Raw genomic sequence first — 20,635 nt, 5'->3', positions numbered from 1 at the left:
TTTCACCAGGAGTGGGATACAGTTATCCAAACAGTGTGTAAGACTGGTGGAGGAGAACATGCCAAGATGCATGAAGGCTGTAATTAAAAATCAGGGTTATTCCACCAAATATTGATTTCCGAACTCTTAAAACTTTATTAATATGAACTCATTTTCTGCAAATAAATGCTCTAAATGACATTATTTTTAATTGCAGTTTGCAATATTGTCCGTTGTAGTTTATAGAATAAAACAACAATGTTCATTTTACTCAAGCATATACCTATAAAGAGCAAAATCAGAGAAACTGATTCAGAAACTGTATTTTTGGTCTATTTTTCTTTATAATCAGGGCTTTTATTTTGTAATAGCTGGAGGCTGGTGCTGTGGAGCGTCACCGCAGTCTCTCCAATGAGCGCTGCGGAGCGGGCGGAATATCCGTGTTAGTGGGCGGGTTAATCTGGCTGGGTGTCGATTTTGTTGGGAATAAAGCCACCGAGCGGATTTTTCCCGAACTGTATCCCTTCTATCAGCTCCTAATTCCCGCCCTGAGGCTGAAATAAAGCGCACAGCCATGCCTGGGATCGATAAACTGCCGATAGAGGAGACGCTGGAGGACAGTCCTCAGGTAAACACGTTAGCTTAGCTTAGCTTTGCGGCTAACTAGCGGACTAGCTCTGTGTCTCACTGTGCTGATAATAAACCCGCGTCTCCGGTTAAAGATGACAGCTGTTCTGGGCTTTTAGAAATGTGTAGAATTATCTCAGCCAGTCAGATAAGATTATTAGAGTCCAGAGGTTTTAGTGAGAGTGTTATTAATGATGCTGTTAAACTAGTTTCTGAGGAAAAGCTAGCTAACCTATAGTTGCTGCTGACATTACTGCACTCCCTCAGTGTTTACAAGCAGAGACATGACACAGCCCAGCGGGCTAACCTCCCCCTTTACCCCAATATACAGCTACAAACAGCACTTTCACATATTTACACATAATAAATCACTTATTTCCTAACATTGTGGGAAACAAAAATAATATTTAGATATATTAAGACTATTAATAAACGTTATTGCTTCAGTTAAGCTAGCTAAAACACCCCTTCTAGCTAAACAAGTGAAAGAACTGTATTAAATGAGTGTTAAATAGAGGGTATTGCTTATTAAATATTTTATTAAATTTTGAGCATGATTAATACAATTAAAACACTGAAAACTCAAATATATTTATGAAATTAAGAATAACTAAGAACATTCTTTCAAATTAACAATCTAAAACCTCCCTTTTAAGTAAACAAGGGGAATATATGTCTATTAAATGACTATTAAATAGAGGGTTTGGCTTATTAAATAGTTTATTAACTTAATATATGGTTATTGACCATTAAAACTCTCATTAACGCAAAAAAAAAAATACACTGCAGATGGCTGCAAAACTCCATCATATAATCTAACTAGCTACCTTCATAAAAACAGTTCTGAAAAATACTGTCAAATAAAGATATTAATGATATTAATAATATTAAATATCATGCTGCACAACTCTCCTACCTTCATATAAACATGGCTGACAAAAGCTGTCAAGCAATGATGGACATCATTACTTATGTGCCAGTGTAGAAAAATAATATAAAAGTCATTCTCTCAGTGTAACTAGCGAAAACATCCCTTCTAGCTAAATATGGGATATAATTGTCTATAAAATGGGACTTAAATAGAAGGAATGGGTTATTAAATAGATAATAAAATTAAGAGAATGGTTAATGACCATTAAAACACTTATTAACAAAAGAAAATATAAATTAGGGGACAAATGGTCTATTAAATGACTGTTAAATAGATGGAACCGCTTATTAAATAGTTTATTAAATGAAGAGAATAGTTTATGACCATTAAAACACTTAAAACAGCCTAGATTGCTGCAAAACTCCCTATATTCTCAAATAAACAGAGCTGAAAAATGCTGTCAAGAAATGATGGGCATCATTACTTGTATGTCAGCATAGAAGAACAATATTAAGAGATATTAATAAAAGTCAGTCTTTCAGTTTAGCTAGCTAAAACATCCCTTCTAGCTAAACAAGGGAAATAATTTTATATTAAATGTCTGTCAAATAGAGGGTATGGCTTATTAAATAGTTTACCAAATTAAGATAATGGTTATTGACCATTAAAACACTAAAAACACTCAAATATAACTAGCTACCTTCATATAAACAGCTCTGAAAGAAACAATCAAATAAAGATAAAAAGATATAAAGATAAATAAAAAAATATTAAGAACTGTTTTTATTTTCTTTTGTTTCAGTATACAAAAATGTCTTTAAATATTAAATTTGTTAATTGCATCATTTTTGCTTTGGGATGTGACCGTTGTTCTCTCATAAACATTGCAATAACGATGCTGAAGCTATATATTGTGCAACCCTAATATATTATGCTGTTTTTGTTTATGTTGATACTGTAAATAAATATAATATCATATTCTCTACCCTTATTTTAGACTCGCTCTTTGCTTAGTGTGTTTGAGGAGGACACAGCTACAATATCCAGCTACTATAACCAGCTCTTCCAGGCCATGCACAGAATATATGATGCACAGGTAAGCGCCAGCAGAGCATTAGTATTGCAGCTCTCTATAATGAAGTGTTTATTTTCTTTAAACCAAAGTTTATGTCGTTTACAGAATGAACTGAGCGCGGCCACCCATCTAACCTCCAAGCTACTGAAGGAATATGAGAAACAGGTAAACATTTTTTGATTGCTTTGTCTTTATTCCTCTTAAAAAAGACTGTGAGAGTGCAGCAGCAGCTACTGTACTGTTGTTACTTTGAGCAAGAGTATGTTGTAGCAGTTTGTAAAGTGCAGGTTTGCATGAATCTCGCCAGCCCTAATGCTTAACTCAGCCCTGCTTACTTTGGCAGCGCTTTCCTCTGGGTGGCGACGATGAAGTCATGAGCTCGACTTTGCAGCAGTTTGCCAAAGTCATCGATGAGGTGAGAACAGTGCTTATCTTTGAGCTCTGTGTCCTCCTGTGCAAATGTGTTTTGACGTTTGGCTTAAATGTTTATCATCCCTACATTTCTCTCTATCTTTCTCTCTCGCTCTTTATACATCTCTCTCTTTATCTCTCTCTCTCTCTTTTTCCTTACAGCTCAGCTCCTGTCATGCAGTCCTGTCCACTCAGCTTGCAGATGCCATGATGTTCCCCATCACTCAATTCAAAGAGAGAGACTTGAAAGGTGAGAGCGGACTCCGTGCTCAGGTGATCCGGTATAACACTGCTTTAGTCTGGTGGAAGTGTGTGGAGGGGGAGAGAAACAATAGGCTTTCAGCTCTTGCTCATGAATATTCATACATGCAAACATATCTCCTTTAATTGGCTAACAGCACTGTGAGGCAGCGAGACGAACAACAGTTAGAAATGTTTTAAAATAAAGACATTTTTACACTAGTAACAGTCTTTACAATGTCATATTGAACTTTACAACATGTATAATGCTCTGATAAGTGCAGTTCAGCCACTGACCTAATCTTAGAGTCTCTGTAAAACGCAAAATCTACCGGAGATCCTATGTAAACCTATAGTTACACATGGAGGTAGGTTGTCCAGGTCCAGAAACTAGTGTAAACCGAACTATTTTAAACATAAACCTACTTATCTTAATCGTACTTGGCTGGTGGTGTTCCTCCATAGACTAATTCTAACCATTTATTAGCTCTGAATTACTGGGTAAAGCATATAAATAACACTGTGTTATTCGCACAAATAACACAGGAACAAATGCAGTTCTGTTCCTAGCGCTGTTAGCTCCTATCTGACGAGACCTGCCTGGCTGCCTACCATCAGCTTTGTCTGTGGGCGGTCCCGAGCCAAGGTGGGCGGGGCCATGAATACTAATTCATGGGTTGACGTAGACATGGGTGCTTTTCCTGATCAACTTGTTTTTCTGAATATTTTCTTTTACTAGCTACTGCAGACAATGGAGGTTGAAGGAGAGTTTCATGTGCAGCATCCATATACAACTACTGTTTTTCACAAACAACAAGAAAAAGAGGATTTTAGTGGAAGGAGACATTTAAGGAGCCAGAATGTTAATACGCTCATCACTGAACTATGTCTGCACACTTAAGGCCACTTTATGCTTCTAAATTGAATCTTTGCAGTAGCCTATAGTTTAGCCTGATGAGCACTTTCCCAAAAAGGTAACTAACTACATGTTGTGAAGACAGAGACCACAGTGACTGTGATTAGTCTGCTAAACCTCATATTCCCGCCTACACATTTCCACCTTGTGCTTATAAACTGCAGACTGACACAGCCATGGTTCGCTTGCCAAAAATGTAAACACACCAGATAACGGACAAGACTGCACCTATACTCCCTGTACATCACTTAATTATATATTGAAACATATTCTCAGTGTTTAAATCCCACATATAGTGGCTTCTGTTGTGTTCAGACCAATAGAGAAAAAAACAGACAGTGAGTTACCGTGAGCTGCAGCCAAGGTTGCCAGGTCCAGCAAAAATCCTTCCCAAAGCCAATCTAAAAACCACCTGTCAAAAGCTTAAACTAGCCCAATATTTAAGGTTGCCACAGATGTTCACAACAGTTTACACAGTACGTTTTCATTTTGAATAGTTTGCAATTAAGGCTTTGTGGTGGCTGCAATAAATATAAAAGTATTTAAAAAAAAAAAAAAAAAAAACACCCTTGTTTTTTTAATTTTTACCCGCGACTTTCAAACAAACCTAGTTTGGTGGGAAAACTGCATACCTGGCAACTTCAGTTACAGAGGCAATTCAGAAGTGTAATACAAAGGGAATTATTGATACTAATAAAAAAAAAAATAGTACAGAAAGAATAACTAGATTTAATGTATAGAGTATATATACATTTCTCTCTTCGTAAAATTATTATATTTTCTGTAATATTGTCTGTTAATATTTAAGTCTCAATTAAAGACATTTAAGTAGAATTTTCTGAAAATAACAACATCCTGCATATGTTAATGTCGAAAAATGTCCATGATAAAAATATAAATAATATAAGCATTAGTTTTAATTGCAATTTGCTTTTCATTGCACAATCATAATGAAGTGGTGTATGTGTTGCCTTTTTATAAAGTGCACTATTTACTTTTTTTAATTTTTTTTTACTGCATTTATTTTCTACAGAAATTCTTACCCTAAAGGAGGTGTTCCAGATATCCAGTGATGGTGAGAAACCATTTTCATTGCACAAATCACATGGAAAAAAATTCATTTATCATGGTCTGTAGAACTCTTCTTCTTTAATAAACAACAGTGGGAATAGTTGTGGTTCCATCTTCCTGTTTTATGTTTTGTTTTGTTTTTTTCTTTTTTTTTATTATCAGATCACGACGTGGCCGTCAACAGATACAGCCGCCTCTCTAAAAAGAAAGAAAATGAGAAGGTAATAAGCTGAAGCTTTTCAGATGACAGGTTTTTATGTAATGTTCAGCAGACATTTGCCTGATAATGTAATTAAATTCCATGTGTCTTCTCGTACGTCCTGTTGGAGCTGAATCAGGTGATCTCCTAATGTGCTCAATCACACACCTCGGCGATTGTCTTCATTTAATGAAACGCACACTGAGACTTGGCTTGGCCAGTGCTAGGGGAGCATATGTTAGACGGATTTAGTTGGCGTCCGTCCTGTCTCCTTGTGCGGGACAGGAAATTACTCCAGAACTGGTTTAGAGAAGGACAGAATGGGGTGTGAAGGTGGATTAAAGTGATAATTTGGCATGAAATCGAATTTACACAGATTTTGTGATTTCTGACACACTATTTTATACATTCAGTTGGACAAAAGCACAAATGCAATTCATGCTATTGGTTAATTAAGAGAGGCAGAATGTTCTTTTCTTTTTTTTCAAGATAATTGTCTGTTAAACTAAACTTGACAATGGTATCATTATATATATTTTTTAATGATAAAAAATCAATTTAGTGAGTAAAGCAGCATTCTGTATTAAGAGCAGTCTATTTTGATTTGTTTTTATAGTTTATATGCATGCAATAAACACTCTGCACTTTAGCTTTGATGTAGTTTTGTGTTTTATTTTACATTATTTATTTTGTTATTTACTACTGAATATTTAGATCTGTATTTTCGAAAATGGAACAAATAATTTAAATAGACCTTTAGTACATTCTTGATGTTTTGTCATATCGCCAAGAATATTCTCACAAAAATACCTTCAAATATCATCAGGTCCATATCGCCCACCTCTTATTTAAAAATAAATACATTTTATTTTTGTGAATTAGCCTTTAAAAATCCATTTAAACATGCATATAAAAAAGTTAAAGTTTTTAAGAAACTGAAGAGGACCATGATTAAATAAACTAAATTAAATTAAATTAAATATTAAAACTGTGCATAATTAGGCCACAAATTTAGATATTTTAACTTCTCTGCATATCTCTGCATTTAGAGTATATTAGTAAGAAACTCCCTGTCTCTTTTTACCTCAATATAAAAAACGAGTATAAAATTAGATAAACATTTTTTTTTTTTTTTTAAACATATATTTATGTTGATGTTTGCAACACAAATGTCTATAGGGCCTGACTCAACAGTTGAAAATTGCTCTACCAGAGTGGTTTTTTGTATGCATTGTTCTCTGATGCTCTTATGGTGAAACATAATAAAAGCTTGTCAGTAGGATTACATAACATTTATTGTCTATCTAAACTGATTATTGTAGACTTTGCTAAGCTGAAATGAAATGGAATAGTAATCCTAAAATACTATTGCATATTTATATGACAACAAACATGATGTAATGCTCGTCTCCCCACCAGGTGAAGAGTGAGGTGATGGAGGACGTCTACACTTCCAGGAAAAAGCAGCACCAGACCATGATGCACTACTTCTCTGCACTTAATACACTTCAGTACAAGAAGAAGATCGCCCTGTTGGAGCCACTGCTGGGGTATATGCAGGCACAGGTATGAACAACAGGGAATCTCGCTTTACACAGCCATGAATTGAACTGTACTATACATATTTTTAATCTTAAAGGGGCCAAGAATATCACATCAATGTTGTATTCCCTTCATATATTGGCATAGTTACATAATGAGAGTTTAGTACTAAGAACTGGCAGCGAACCTCAAACATTGTTGTTTCTTCTTGCAAAGAAAATCCAGTGAATCTCTAGTAATGAGAAAACTCTAGTAAAAGGCATGTTCTTTTTTTTACTTGTAACAGCAATGTGGATTACATTACTATTGATTCATATTTTACATTTGTATCAAAGCCTAGAAAAAAAAGAAACATGAGGACGACCAAATCTAGAACAGAACATGGGGTGCAGTTTAAAATTACACAAATTATAGGCATTTCTGGGAAATATACTTTTTCCACGTCTTACTAATTTCTTCAGATTTATCATTCTGAAGCTTAATGTAGAAGGTTACTCTTTACATTATATAGATTTTGTAGAAAAGGCATATTCATTACTATATGGTAATGTGGTGTTGTTGATACTGGAGAGCAGCACATCATCCCCACATAATTTTTTATGCCTGTGTCTGTACAAGGTGAGCTCACATTTGGCAAATGACGAATAAATGCATAAAATAAAATAAAAATTAAAGTGTATATATATGCGTTATTTGGCAAATGAGCTTGTGGAACTGAGGAGGGGTGCAACTTTTTGATTATAGTCTAGGAATAACTACAATGGTTTACAAAGTTAGACCATGAAAAATGCTACTTAATCTGGCTAATTTCTTAATTGCAGAGTGAAATAGATAATGAGGAAAGTGGTGGACTAACATACTGTACATCATATGCACACTTATTGGTTTAACAAAACTTAATGTCTTGCATTTAAAGATATGTTGGTGGTACCAGAGTAGTTGACTCATCCTTTAGGGTTCATGCCTTTCTTTCTTTATTTCTCTTTTATTAGATCAGTTTCTTTAAACTGGGATCGGAGAACCTTACACAGCAATGGGAGGACTTTCTTACAAACATTGGGACCAGTGTACAGAAGTAGGTATTATGTTTCTTCTTTTTTTATATATACAGTACCTCTTAGAAATTTAGAGAAACCTTAAATTCAGTGCTTTTTCTGTATTTTAGAATTGTCTGTATTGCATTGTAGATTAAGGTACACAAACTATGAAGAAAAACATATTGAATTATGTAAGAAAATAAAAATGTATATTTTTCAAGATTAGACAGTTTTTGCACATCTTGGCTGGATTTACTCAGTCATCTTTATAAAGTAGAGTCACCTAAAATTTAGGCTTTAAGTTAACAGCTGTGCTGAACTCATCAAGAATTAGATACTTGAAGTTCTTGCCTCTTAATGAGTTTGAGAGCATTGGTTGCTCTAAGATAATACTTTAAGAAAAGTGTAGTTGCAAAGACCACCAAAAACGTTATGATGAAACTGGCTCTCATCAGGACCGCACTAGGAAAGGAAGAACAAGGGTTTCCTCTGTTGGACAGGATAAGTTTATCATAGTTACCAGCCTCAGAAACCACAAGTTAACAGCACCCCAAATATTTTTTAAATGTAATTTTTTATTTTTTTATGGTGTAACACATTTAGTAAGTGTTTTGGTTTAGGACACATTGTGGAATCCCAACAGGTTCTATTTTAGGGTCTATTAAACTGATTATAATTATCACAGTAATGTAGGTAGAACATTAATCAGTGTGAGCTTAATATTTTGGTAACATTTTGTAGTATAGTATTCAGAAGCTCATGGATTTAATAAGGAATCCAGTCACAGCATGTATTTCCTGTAGCTCTCAAATCATGTGATCACATGACATTAATGTTAATATTTAACTAGAGTGGTTCTTCAACTCCACAGTGGAGATAAGAAGCCCTGCATGCCTTTGATATCCTGTGTTTATTGAGCGCTTTTCTTTGCCTTTATGCAAATTACGGTAAACTCCCCATTTACTTAGAACTGACTATCAAGAGTTCTTATTAACGTCTGTGCAAATGTGTGTTTGCAGTGTCCGAAGGGAGATGGACAGCGAGGTAGACTCAATGCAGCAGACCATCCAGGATCTGGAGCAGGCCAGTGACCTGCTGTACATGCCAGACCCCGACCCCAGCAAGATCCCCATCAACCGCAACCTGACCCGCAAGGCCGGCTACCTCAACACTCGCAAGTACGAGTGCAGTACTGCCTTAGATTAGTTTCAGCTTGGGAAGTATGAACATGAACTGTGGGACAGTTTCCCAGAGAGGGATTAAGCCCAGTTCTGGACTGCACAGCATTTAAAATGAACATTTTCTATTAAAATTAAGTATACCGTATTTTTTGCCCTATAAGGCGTGTACCGTATTATAAGGCACACTATCAATAAACATCTATTCACTGGTCTATATTCATGCATTAAATGCACCGGATTATAAGGCGCCTTTGATGAGACACGATAAGGAACGTCTAATTCAGCAGGTCTCACAGCTGGGGTGTGGGGGTGGCTAACTAAGTTAAGAAAAGCTAAGCTAAGTAAATAAAACTGTAATTAAAAAAAGTCAAACGAGTGCTGGATGTTAATTTACACAGATTTCTCTTCTGAATACTATTTTTTGTTTGGATGAGTAAAGCATATCCGTTTATTAACGTTAAGCTTAGATTCCTGAATTTCTCCAGCACTAAGGCTGGAGCATTAGCATTAGCGCCTGAGTGTACCGGTAAGCCAGGGTGAAATTAGCTAGTGGTTCGTCCCTTGTAGCTTGTTTTAACACTAAATGTGCAGACCACAGTCTGATATACTCTTCTCTGAAATGGGGAATAAGCGGTTAGCGGCTAATGCTAATGCTACTCCATATTTGGTGCTGGAGAACTAAACTCAATCTCCTGTATAAAGCTGTACTTCAGCGGAGCACAGTGTGTCTGTAAGCTGATGTAATGGAACCATGTCGCTGCGCTTTCCTCCAAATGCTCTGTGATGCTACTTGGCAAATAGAGGTGGTGGCTGGTATGTGTCGGTCTCCACCCTCCTGGTGTGTTGGGGCCTCACTAGTGATTGAGGGAGTCCTAATGAGTGGGTTGGGTAATTGGCTACGTAAATTGAGGAAAAGGTTAAATAAAAATTGGATTAAATAAATGTATTAAAGAACAATACTCTGTAAATTCATTCTGTGGCACCTTTATTTTGTGTGTCTGTGAAAAAAAAATCTTATAGCCTCTATCCATGTGTTCTCTTCAGTAAAACAGGGCTGGTGTCTTCTACCTGGGACCGGCAGTACTTCTTCACCCAGGGAGGAAACCTCATGAGCCAGTCTCGAGGAGACGTCGCAGGCGGGCTGGTCATGGACATAGATAACTGTTCTGTCATGGCGGTAGACTGTGAGGACCGGCGCTTCTGCTTCCAGATCTCTGCCTTTGATGGCAAAAAGTATGTGTGCTTACATCACTTCCTGAATCACACATTAGGAAATCGATCCAGATTGCTTTTTTGTTGCTTTTTTTCCCCTCTAAATGGGATTTTCAGATGTTACGTGTTTATATGTCTTGAGTAAGAACCTTACGTAAACACGTTCATTACATTCATTGTTCCCTGGAGAATTATGTTAATGGGTCGTAGTCCTGCTGTGCTGTGCCTCAGTCTGAACTGCTCCTGGAGGTTATTTTTAACAATGGCATTGTTTACAAACTGGATAAACAATTCATGAGTCCTTTCAGAGCTTGAGAGTGGAGCAGTGACTCATTTGTAGTCATTTATTTAACAAAAGCCCCATTCAGGTGCTTACTCTGCCCTGTAATTCTTCTCCTCACCGCAGGGTTTCTATTTTGCAAGCAGATAGCCGGAAGGATTGTGAAGAGGTAGTGGATTTTTTAAAATTATATTTATTATTATTGACAGTATTTCTGACTATCTAAATGAGATTAAATGACTACAACAGCTTTTCATGTTCTCCTTTCTTTTAGTGGATTGCAACAATAAACAACATCTCAAAGAGGATATACCTTAGTGAGAACCCTGAGGTAAGTTTTTTTTTTTTGTGTGTGTGTGTGTTTTGACAATCTTTTATCTCGAATCTGTTTTTTTTTTTTTTATATTATAGTATCGTGCAAATGTTTTAAGGCACCTGTGGGAATTTCAGTAAAGAAAAAGCTTCTTATCTGTGATGTAAGTGCTTTTTGTAAAATTGCTGTTAATATATAAACAGAGCTTTTACAGCCCTGTTTTCCTTAAAACAACTCCTAATCTTTCCTCCTCATCTGAGTTTAATAGAGTTATTTCTAATTTCTAATATTTGGTAAATCAGGTGAGCTGCTGACGGAACTGAACATATATATATGTATATATATACACATGCTGGCTGAGGAGGAGCATCCAGGAGAAATCTGGAATCTCTACACTTTGTTCTTCAGCTTCAGGCTCACAGAATATAACACATCCTTGTTACATTTTACTGTATGTGTGTTTATTTGCATCTGTTCAAATCATATGTGGTGCTTTTTTCAGGTAAAAACACGTATGTTGCTGAGATAAATGGATTAGTGTAATTTGCTTTGGTGCCTAAAACTTTTGCACAGTACTGTTATGTCAAAAGATTTTATGATTAATAGACAAATAAACATTATTTAGAATGACTTAAAATATATTTTTTTAACATTGACTTGCATCTAAAGTTTTTTTTTATTTAAAGTTTGCATGAAAGCAAATGTATAGATTTGTTTTTTTAAATCTCTATATTCATAGGAAACTGCCGCCAGAGTTAACCAGTCCGCTCTGGAGGCCGTGACTCCTTCCCCTTCATTCCAGCAGAGACACGAGAGTTTTAGACCCAGCACGTCAGTATCTACCCAGCACCACATGCTCGTACCCATTATAAGCAATACTGTTCCTTCTTTAGTAAACAACAAAGGTCTGATTCTGATGCTTCTAGGCAGGGGCGACCCCGAGCTGGCCGGACCAGCAGCCAGAGCTCAGCAGGCTCCGAGTCTCCGGCCCTCTCCTCGCTCTCGCTGGACTCTCTAGTGGCTCCAGACACCCCCATCCAGTTTGATATAATCTCTCCAGTGAGTGAGGATTACTCAACCCAGGCCAAGAGTGCCAGCCAGGGCAGGTCAGTACCTTTAGATTTTATTCCTTTATTCATGTGGAGAAAGGTGGGGTCCAGCAGTTAAAACAGTTATAAAAGAAAACCCTGGCCATGTTTTTCATATTGGATTTTTCATGCAAGGCTATTTAAAATGTTGTATGTAACCTTTAAAAACCTGTGCATCATGGTCAGACCATCTGTAGAGACATTTGTTTTCAGTCACCAGCCACTCTTTTTAACCAATAAAATCATCGCCAGTTGCTGGATACTTGTGGAGTGTAGTAAAGAATGAGAAATATAGGGTAGTATAAGGGAGTATAGGATAGTCTAGTAAGTGTTGGGTAATATAGGGAATATAGGGACTGTTGAGTAGTATAGGAATATAGGCTAGTATAGGGAGAGCAGGGAATACAGAGTAGTATAGGGGAGTTTAGAGTAGTATAGATAATATAAAGAATGTTTGGGTAGTATAGGGCATATAGAAACCATATAGTAGTATAGAAGAGAATGGGGTACTGCATGATGTATAAGGAATATAGAGGAGTGTAAAATAGTAAAGGGAATATAGGGGAGTACTACCCACACAGTATAGAATTGCGTAAGGAATATAGAATTGTATAGGGAGTGTAGAGTAGTATAAGGAGTATAGAATTGTATAGGGCAGTGTAAGGAATATAGAATTGTGTAGAGAGTATAGAGATATAATGAATATAGAATAGTGTGTATATATGGGTTATATATGAATTATATGAAAATAAAGTAGTATGGGGAGTATAGGGTAGTGGGGAAACGTAACACATTCATTATATGTATACGCTGATGGTTAAGCAATAAAAAATTAAATAATGAAATGAATTACTGGACAATTAATCATTAATCATTTCTCTTTTTGCATTTGGACCTGAGCAATATATTTTTAATTTTTCACTCTGTCCCAGCCTAACAATACTTTTGCAATATTATGGGGAAAATTGTAAAAATGTTGGGGGATGTAAAATGTAATTATGTGTTTAAACTACTTATTATAATGATGTAACCTAAATCAGATGAATTAATAGCAGTGTTTCTTTGTACCTTTTTTTGAAAGAAGGACGAACCCGTTTGGAGAGTCTGGGCAGTCACAGTCTGGGGAAAGTGAAGGTAGATGTTTATCTTAAAATTATTCTCCAACCCAAAATATTATAACTATTAAATATTATATTTACTACGAGTTTAACCTCACTCTTGTTCCAGACTCCATCCTGCACCAGCTCTTTATTGTGCGTTTCCTGGGCTCCATGGAAGTGAAGGCCACCGAGAACACAGACGTGATCTATGAGACCATGAGGCAGATCCTAGCGGCTCGAGCCATCCACAACATCTTCAGGATGACCGAGTCCCACCTGCTCGTCACCTGCGAATGTCTGAAGTAATTATACAGCCCTTTGACTTTAGTGTGACACATCTCAGTATTTTGTGTTTTTTTTTTTTTTTTTTTTCGTGTTTTTTTTTTTCTTCATGGTAAATATTTCATCCTTACCAAATCTGTTATTGTTTCGTTTCCAGACTTATTGACCCTCAAACGCAGGTCACAAGATTAAGGGTAGGTCATCGCTTATTTGAACAATATATATTGAACTTTCTATACAGTTCCATTATTTAAAAACACATCTGCATTGTAGATTAATACTAAAGTCATCAAAACTATTAAGAATAACACTTTTATGACAGTTTATGACAATTTTAGACAGCACCTTGGCTGGATTTTCTAGACGTAGAGTCACCTGGAATTCAGGCTTTCAGTTAACAGCTGTGCTGAACTCATCAAGAGTTAATTACTTGGATTTCTTGCCTATTAATGTGTTTGAGAGCATCAGTTAAAGTAAAGTAGTGAAGAGGTAGAGTTACAGGTATACAGTGAATAGTGAATATTTGAGTAATGTTCTAATCCAGATTATGACAAAAACAACTCAATTAAGTAAAGAAATAATACTTTAAGAAATAAAGGTCAGTCAATGGAAAGTATTCTGAAGTGCAGTCACAAAGACCATCATAAATGTAATGATGAAACAGGCACTCATCAGGATGGCCCCAGAAAAAGAAGAGCAACATTTCCCTCAGTTGTACAGGATAAGTTCATTAGAGTTACCAGCCTCAGAAACTAATACGTTTTCTACATGATTCCTTAATGTGTTCCTTCATAATCTGGATGACTTCAATATTAATTTACAATGTAGGAAAATCAAGAAAAAGAGTAAAACATTGATTGTGAAGTCGTGTCCTAACATTTAACTGCTACTGTGTGTTGTAGAATCATGATTTAAGCGCTAATTATCTGTATTCCTCTCTCTGCAGTTCCCTCTGTCCAGTGTGGTGCTGTGTGCATCTCATCAGGAGAACAAGCGCCTGTTTGGCTTCGTGCTGCAGACAGCCGGAGGGAGAGTAGACGGGCGGCCGGTCACCGTCTGCTATATCTTTGAATCCAATAATGATGGCGAGAAGGTACTATCAAAACAGTCTGAGGCATACGCATGATCTGTACTGTTTTTACACAGAGACAGATGTGTGGATAGCATGCATTTGGGGTACTTTTTGTTTGTTGAAAAGCTTATTGTTAATATAGTTTTTACATTTTACCATTTACCAACTACTGCATGCTCATTTCTGTAAATTTATTTTTACTGTATAATCCTGTGCAATCTTCAGTATTGATTTAGAATTTTACATTTTTTGGCTTTTGGAAGTTTAATCCCTGTGACATAATTTTTATTAATATTTAAACATGTCATGTAGTGCTGGGCACTATTCCGCTTCATCCGGTAAACTGGAGGGGGAATTAAAACCAGTATGCATTTTTCACATACCGCCATACCGCTAGAGGTGCTGCAGAGCTCTGTGTAGAATATAATGTGTAGAAAATAATAAACAGAAAGGGTCATAATATCTGCTTGATTTACGTCTTTTATATTTCTCTTTCAGATCTGTGATAGTGTCGGCCTGGCCAAACAGATAGCCCTTCACTCAGAGATGGTAAAAGTTCTTTTTTTTTTTCCTCTACAGTCTTTGATAATTGTGCTCAATCTCGGAAAATATTGGTAGCTGTGAATGAATAATAAACTGTTAATGAAAATGTGTGCAGTTATAACATAGATTATAATTAATATATAATGCCCTCATTTATGAATCTAGGATCGCAAAGCCTCACAGAAGCAGAGGGACATGGACAAGGCTAAAGTGAAGCAGCAGGAGGAGCTGAGTAAGCAAAAACAGATTGAGAAGGTACAGTAAAATTTTAATTATGTAATTCCACTCGATGTTATGCCAAACATTTCCTGATCCATAGCAGTAACACCGCTTATTTTTCAGCTATATATGTATATATGATAATATACAGTGGCATGAAAAAGTATTTGCCCTCTTACAGATTTCTTAAACATTTTATTTTTAGATTATCAAACAAACTTTTATATCCATATCCTTTGTCCGGCCATTTGTTTGTGACCTTAAGCTCAGGCATACTTGGGTTCTGCATCAGGACAACGACCCAAAGTCTGATTGAGATGCTGTGGATGATCTTAGACGTTCATGCCGTAAAACTCTCCAATATGGCTGAATTAAAACAATTAAAAAGTAAAAACAAGTAAAGTGGGCCAAAAATGTTCCAGTTATCAGTAAAGCTTGATTGCAATAGTGAAACAACAAGTTATTAGATTTAGATTTTCATACAAGGCTAGATTGGTTTGAATTTTTCTTTTTTTTTCCTTTTATATATAAATTATCATTTAAAAAGTGCTTTTTATATTTACTCAGGTTATATTTGTCTGATTTAAGTTTGTTTGATTATCTAAAAACATCAGAGTGACAAAAAAAGCAAAAACAAAAGAAATCTGTAGGCAAATACTTTTTCACACCACTGTATATTGGGTCACAATTTCATAATGAATGGACCAATAGAAATGCTCCAAAATTGCCTCTCATTAAAAGTTTAGGTTTTTATATTTATAGAATCACACTTGAATCATACTTGCAGGATCTTGAAGAGCAAAGCCGCCTGATAGCTGCGTCCAGTCGGCCAAACCCTCCAGCTGCTGACGGACAGTTTCTGGTCCTTAGCAACAGCCAATCGGAGGACAGTGATGCTGGGGAGGAGGGGCGGAAGAGGGGCGAATCAGAGGCTTGACAGAAAAGAACAGGAAAATTATGATCTGTTCTCCTCAAAACACATCAGGTGTTTGCGCCATTTCCTTCAGAGCTTTCCTGATTGGCTAATGGAAACGACATGGGATTCGCTAGATGACTGCAGAGATATTAACGAAGACATGAGTGTGTGTGCGCGTGTGTGTGTATGTGTGCGTACAGGAGAGAGAGAGAGAGAGAGAGAGAAACGTCGGAAACGGTTTAAATACGGTTAAATTGGGAAAGTCTCCCGGGAGCTGGTGTTTTATTTGTAAGAATCATGTATTTTGTACTGTTTACGTTACTGAAATATATCTAAAACACGCTTTTAGAGCTGTTTTTGTTTGTTTGTTAATATGTTTATTTGTTTGTTTGTGTGTAAATCGGTGCACTACATTGTAATACTAAAACCTTAAGAGACGAATGGACGAATATATGGATGGATGGATGGGTGTGTGGTATTATTATTTTTTTCTTCCTGAAGAAATTACACGTGTGAATAACAAACACAAACGTTTATAAAGGACTTGTATTAATACTGTATATTTTACGATTGATGTCCGTTGCTCTAACAGGCTTGCATGTGCTTCGGCTCATATCATGTAGATCCGTAACTGAACTGTATCGACAGATTAATCGGGAGTTAACTGAACAGCTAGATTTTTTTATATTTGTTCATCTGTGTGGGAGGAGTCCGGATTTATGGGCGTGGTCATTCTTCTGTTGCAGTAGTTTCTGTCTTTTTCTTCCTTTTTCTTTAGTTTGTTTGTATTTTTCTTTTCTTTTTCTTTTGGTTCTATGAATGAAAACAGTAAAACACTGAAATGTAGGTCCCACTTCAAAATAAGAGTGTCTAATAACTGTGTAATTACACATTAACAATGCAATAATATGCAGTAATAAATTATGAAACTACTGGGGAAGTGCAAATTGTTACAGATTAATTACACTTGTACAGGTTATGTAATTACTGTAATTACTGTATTTACTGTAATTACACTGGTGTAGCAGACATAGTACAGTGATTTTTCCATCTTCCTGTAATGAAATTACATTTAAATACAATCACAGCCCTAATTACACACCAGTCATGATTGTTTTATATATATATATATATATGTATAACTACAGTTATACATATAGTTGAAATGTATAATACAATTTAGTAAACAATGAGTGAGTTGGAGATATATATTATATTGTGACCTCAATATATTTTGTTGGGGCCACTACAAATATAATTTGTGGTCTTGTTATATTTGTATATCAATATTTCATCTTGTGACCTCTAAATATTATTTTTAAAATGTACGTTTATAGCCTTCAATATATTATTTCATGGCCACTATATTTTTCAGTTTTTATATTTTTGTCCACAATTTTTTTTTGTGGTTTGAATCGATTTGAATATTATCTATAGGCCTTCATATTAAGTGTAGCTAAGAAAATATAAATAAAAATAATAATATTTAAACAATCTGAAAAATAAATTAATACAATAAGCAAGTTAAAAACACTAAAAGGAAAATAAAATTGAATGTTGATTTAAAAAGGATCAAATTAAGATTTAATTCATTCAAGAGATAATAAGGTAAACTAAGAAGGTAAAATCCAAATTAAATTCAGCCACTCTAAGATTTTTGTTTTTGCTTGCAAAGTGTTAAATTAAGCAAAAAAACATTAATTATCTTAAGTTTGATTTACATACACATTTTCTAAATGGTAACATTACAGTAGAAAAAATTATAATTTATGTATATGTAGAACTACACAGTTATTAGAGACACTTGTTATAAAGTGGGACCTTCAACCCTTTAAAGCTTAAATAAATGATTTATTTGTTAATACTGCAGGGAAACAGTTGGTAAACAGCAGTTTAGCTCATCGCAGTTTGTCGAGTCCCACAAGGTTCTGTTTTAGGGCCTTTAAAATTGATGTAAATGCTGGTGGTAAAAGAAGAGTGGGTTTGTAAATGATATAGAGTTTAAGGGTTTTATAGGTTAGGTAAGAGCGCCAAAAAAAACCTTTAATTTACCAAGTGTGTTAGACTGATTGTGATTTTTATGTGTAATTAACAAACATTTATAACATTTTTAATGATTGTGTTAAATCTTTTCCTGCCACAAGTGATTTGCCAGCCAGTGCAGTTTGCACAGAATTATGGAATTGTGATTATTTACACTTATGCTGTGTTTTTGAACGTGTAGGGTTTAGGCTACAAACAATTACTGTACAATTACTCAATAAAATCACCTTTAATTTGGCCTGTTTGACCACTTGCCTTAACCAGTTAACACTATCCTTTATAAAGGCCATACTGTTTCGATGCCAACGTCATAAACACACTTCTTACATTCAGTTTAGATCCGTCTGTACTGAGTCTGTTATTTTTTTTGTTTTATTTGTGTTTTTTTTTTTTTATTAATGATGAACGATGCCGATCTTCAGTGGAACGGTTTGTCCTGTGTAAATGTTTTTTTTGTTTTTTTTTGAGAGAGAGAGAGAAATGTCACTAAATGCATCTCTGGAAAAAAATTAAGAGAGCACTTCAGTTTCTGAATCAGTTTCTCTGATTTTGCTATTTATAGGTTTATGTTTGAGTAAAATTAACGTTTTGTTTTATTCTATAAACTACAGACAACATTTCTCCCAAATTCCAAGTAATAATATTGTCATTTAGAACTTTTATTTGCAGAAAATGAGAAATGGATAAAATAACAAAAAGACGCAGAGCTTTCAGACCTCAAATAATGCAAAGAAAACAAGTTCATATTCATAAAGTTTTAACAGTTCAGAAATCAATATTTGGTGGAATAACCCTGTTTTTAATCACAGGTTTTCATGAATCTTGGCATCATGTTCTCCTCCACGAGTCTTACACACTGCTTTTGGATAACTTTATGTTTGGTGCAAACATTCAAGCAGTTCAGTTTGGTGGTTTGATGGCTTGTGATCATCCATCTTCCTCTTGATTATATTCCAGAGGTTTTCAATTTGGTAAAATCAAAGAAACTCATGGTCTCTTATTTTTTTCCAGAGCTGTAAATTATATATATTAGCAAGCGCACTTCTGATGTGATGAAAGGGAAATTTTCCCATTTTGCCCAAACGACTGTTAATATTCTCTTTGGCTTCTAAACGACAATGAGCCGGTGAAATCTGGTCTATAATAATGATTTATATCTTTAATTATATGATGTGTCACTGTTTTTTAATGGTGTAGTGTTGAAGAGGGTTTAATTCCGTTAAATTGTGATTAGCAGCACACAAATAACATGTCAAATATATTTCATATGAATGCCAACCTGATGTGTCTCGTCTGTTCTTGTCTAAAACAATGATAAAGAAAAACTTCAGATGCCAGAAATCGGCAGTTCTGTATTAAAAATAAAGCAATAAGAGCAACTTTATGTCTGATATCTGCAGATAATAACAGTTAATACTTGCAACTCAGTGATCAGTGAGTGAGCTGGAGATATATATCATGAGGTAACCTCAATATATTATGTTGTGGCTACTACAATGTAATTTATGGTCTCAGTATATCTATTTGTGGCCTCAAAATCTAATCTTGTGCCCTCAATACATTATTTGTGACTTCTGAATATTATTTTCAATACATTATTTTATTGTCATAATACATTATAAGTTGACTGCAATGTATTATTTCATGGCCACTATATTTTATCTTGTGTCCACAATATAATTTTTTGTGGTTTGAATATATATTATCTAATGGTCCTAATTTTTAGTGTAGCTGAAAAAATACAATTAAATATTTAATTTAATTAATCACAAAAACAATACAATACAATAAGCAAAATAAGTTAAAAACACTAAAAGTAAAACCAAATTAAGTGTTGATATAAAAGGATCAAAATAAGATTTAATTCACAAAAGATAAAAAGGTAAACTTAGAAGGTAAAGTTCAATAATTTTTTTAATCGCTTTAAGAATTTTGTTAGTTTATAAAGTGAAAAAAGAAACTACACATTAATTATACTTTACAGTATGCAATGTACTTGACTTGCATACACATTTTCTAAATGCTAACACAACAGTAGAATAAACTATAATTTCATTATTAATTATTATTATTTAATTATTTAAAATCTATTTAAAATTATTAGTCAATTTAAAAAGGTGCCTATAGGAAGTTTTGCTTGTTTAAACATTTTACCTTTTGAAGGATGTCAAAATTAAAAAATGAAAGAATATCTTTATTTTTGTGTAATATCTATTTACATTTTTTATGGAGAATTTCTGTTGGTGAATTCAAAAAGTGTCTTTACGGGAAAAGGGAAAAAAGCTACTTAACTTTTAACGGGAGTGCTAATGAATTTTTATGTAATATTTGTTTTATATTACTGGTTGATTCAAAAGGTATTGATACGTGTATCTTCAATAGGCTAAATTTACTGGGGAATGGAATTTTTTTTTTTAT

The 20,635-nt window shown here is 34.8% G+C and overlaps 1 protein-coding gene across 2 annotated transcripts; it reads left to right on the top strand.

Annotated features, from left to right (window-relative positions):
- Positions 1-408: 408 nt before the first annotated feature.
- On the top strand, positions 409-19,495 carry appl1 (adaptor protein, phosphotyrosine interaction, PH domain and leucine zipper containing 1). 2 transcript variants are annotated; one of them, XM_022682233.2, is made up of 22 exons: positions 409-607; positions 2,475-2,573; positions 2,658-2,717; positions 2,896-2,967; positions 3,126-3,213; positions 5,153-5,194; positions 5,353-5,411; positions 6,809-6,955; positions 7,924-8,006; positions 8,988-9,146; positions 10,194-10,382; positions 10,768-10,810; positions 10,916-10,972; positions 11,694-11,785; positions 11,881-12,060; positions 13,127-13,176; positions 13,270-13,444; positions 13,582-13,618; positions 14,371-14,517; positions 14,995-15,045; positions 15,205-15,294; positions 16,046-19,495. In XM_022682233.2, exons 1-22 carry the CDS (start codon positions 554-556, stop codon positions 16,193-16,195), a joined length of 2,124 nt encoding a protein of 707 aa, XP_022537954.2. In that variant the 5' UTR covers positions 409-553; the 3' UTR covers positions 16,196-19,495. The 2 variants fall into 2 exon arrangements, with proteins under 2 accessions (XP_022537954.2, XP_022537953.2); XM_022682232.2 differs by having other exon boundaries at positions 13,124-13,176.
- Positions 19,496-20,635: the final 1,140 nt, after the last annotated feature.

Source organism: Astyanax mexicanus, chromosome 24, assembly GCF_023375975.1.
Source record: "Astyanax mexicanus isolate ESR-SI-001 chromosome 24, AstMex3_surface, whole genome shotgun sequence".
In the NCBI taxonomy this organism is placed as follows: Eukaryota; Metazoa; Chordata; class Actinopteri; order Characiformes; family Acestrorhamphidae; genus Astyanax; species Astyanax mexicanus.
The sequence above is the reverse complement of the archived record's forward strand: the minus strand, read 5'-3'. Positions and strand labels throughout refer to the sequence as shown.

Bases quoted from the DNA above. Each gene is read 5' to 3' on its own strand.
- appl1 (XM_022682232.2), top strand. From the start codon at position 554: ATGCCTGGGATCGATAAACTGCCGATAGAGGAGACGCTGGAGGACAGT. The intron at 6,956-7,923 runs GTATGAACAACA...CTCTTTTATTAG, and splicing joins TGGGGTATATGCAGGCACAG to ATCAGTTTCTTTAAACTGGG. The intron at 14,518-14,994 runs GTACTATCAAAA...TTTCTCTTTCAG, and splicing joins CCAATAATGATGGCGAGAAG to ATCTGTGATAGTGTCGGCCT.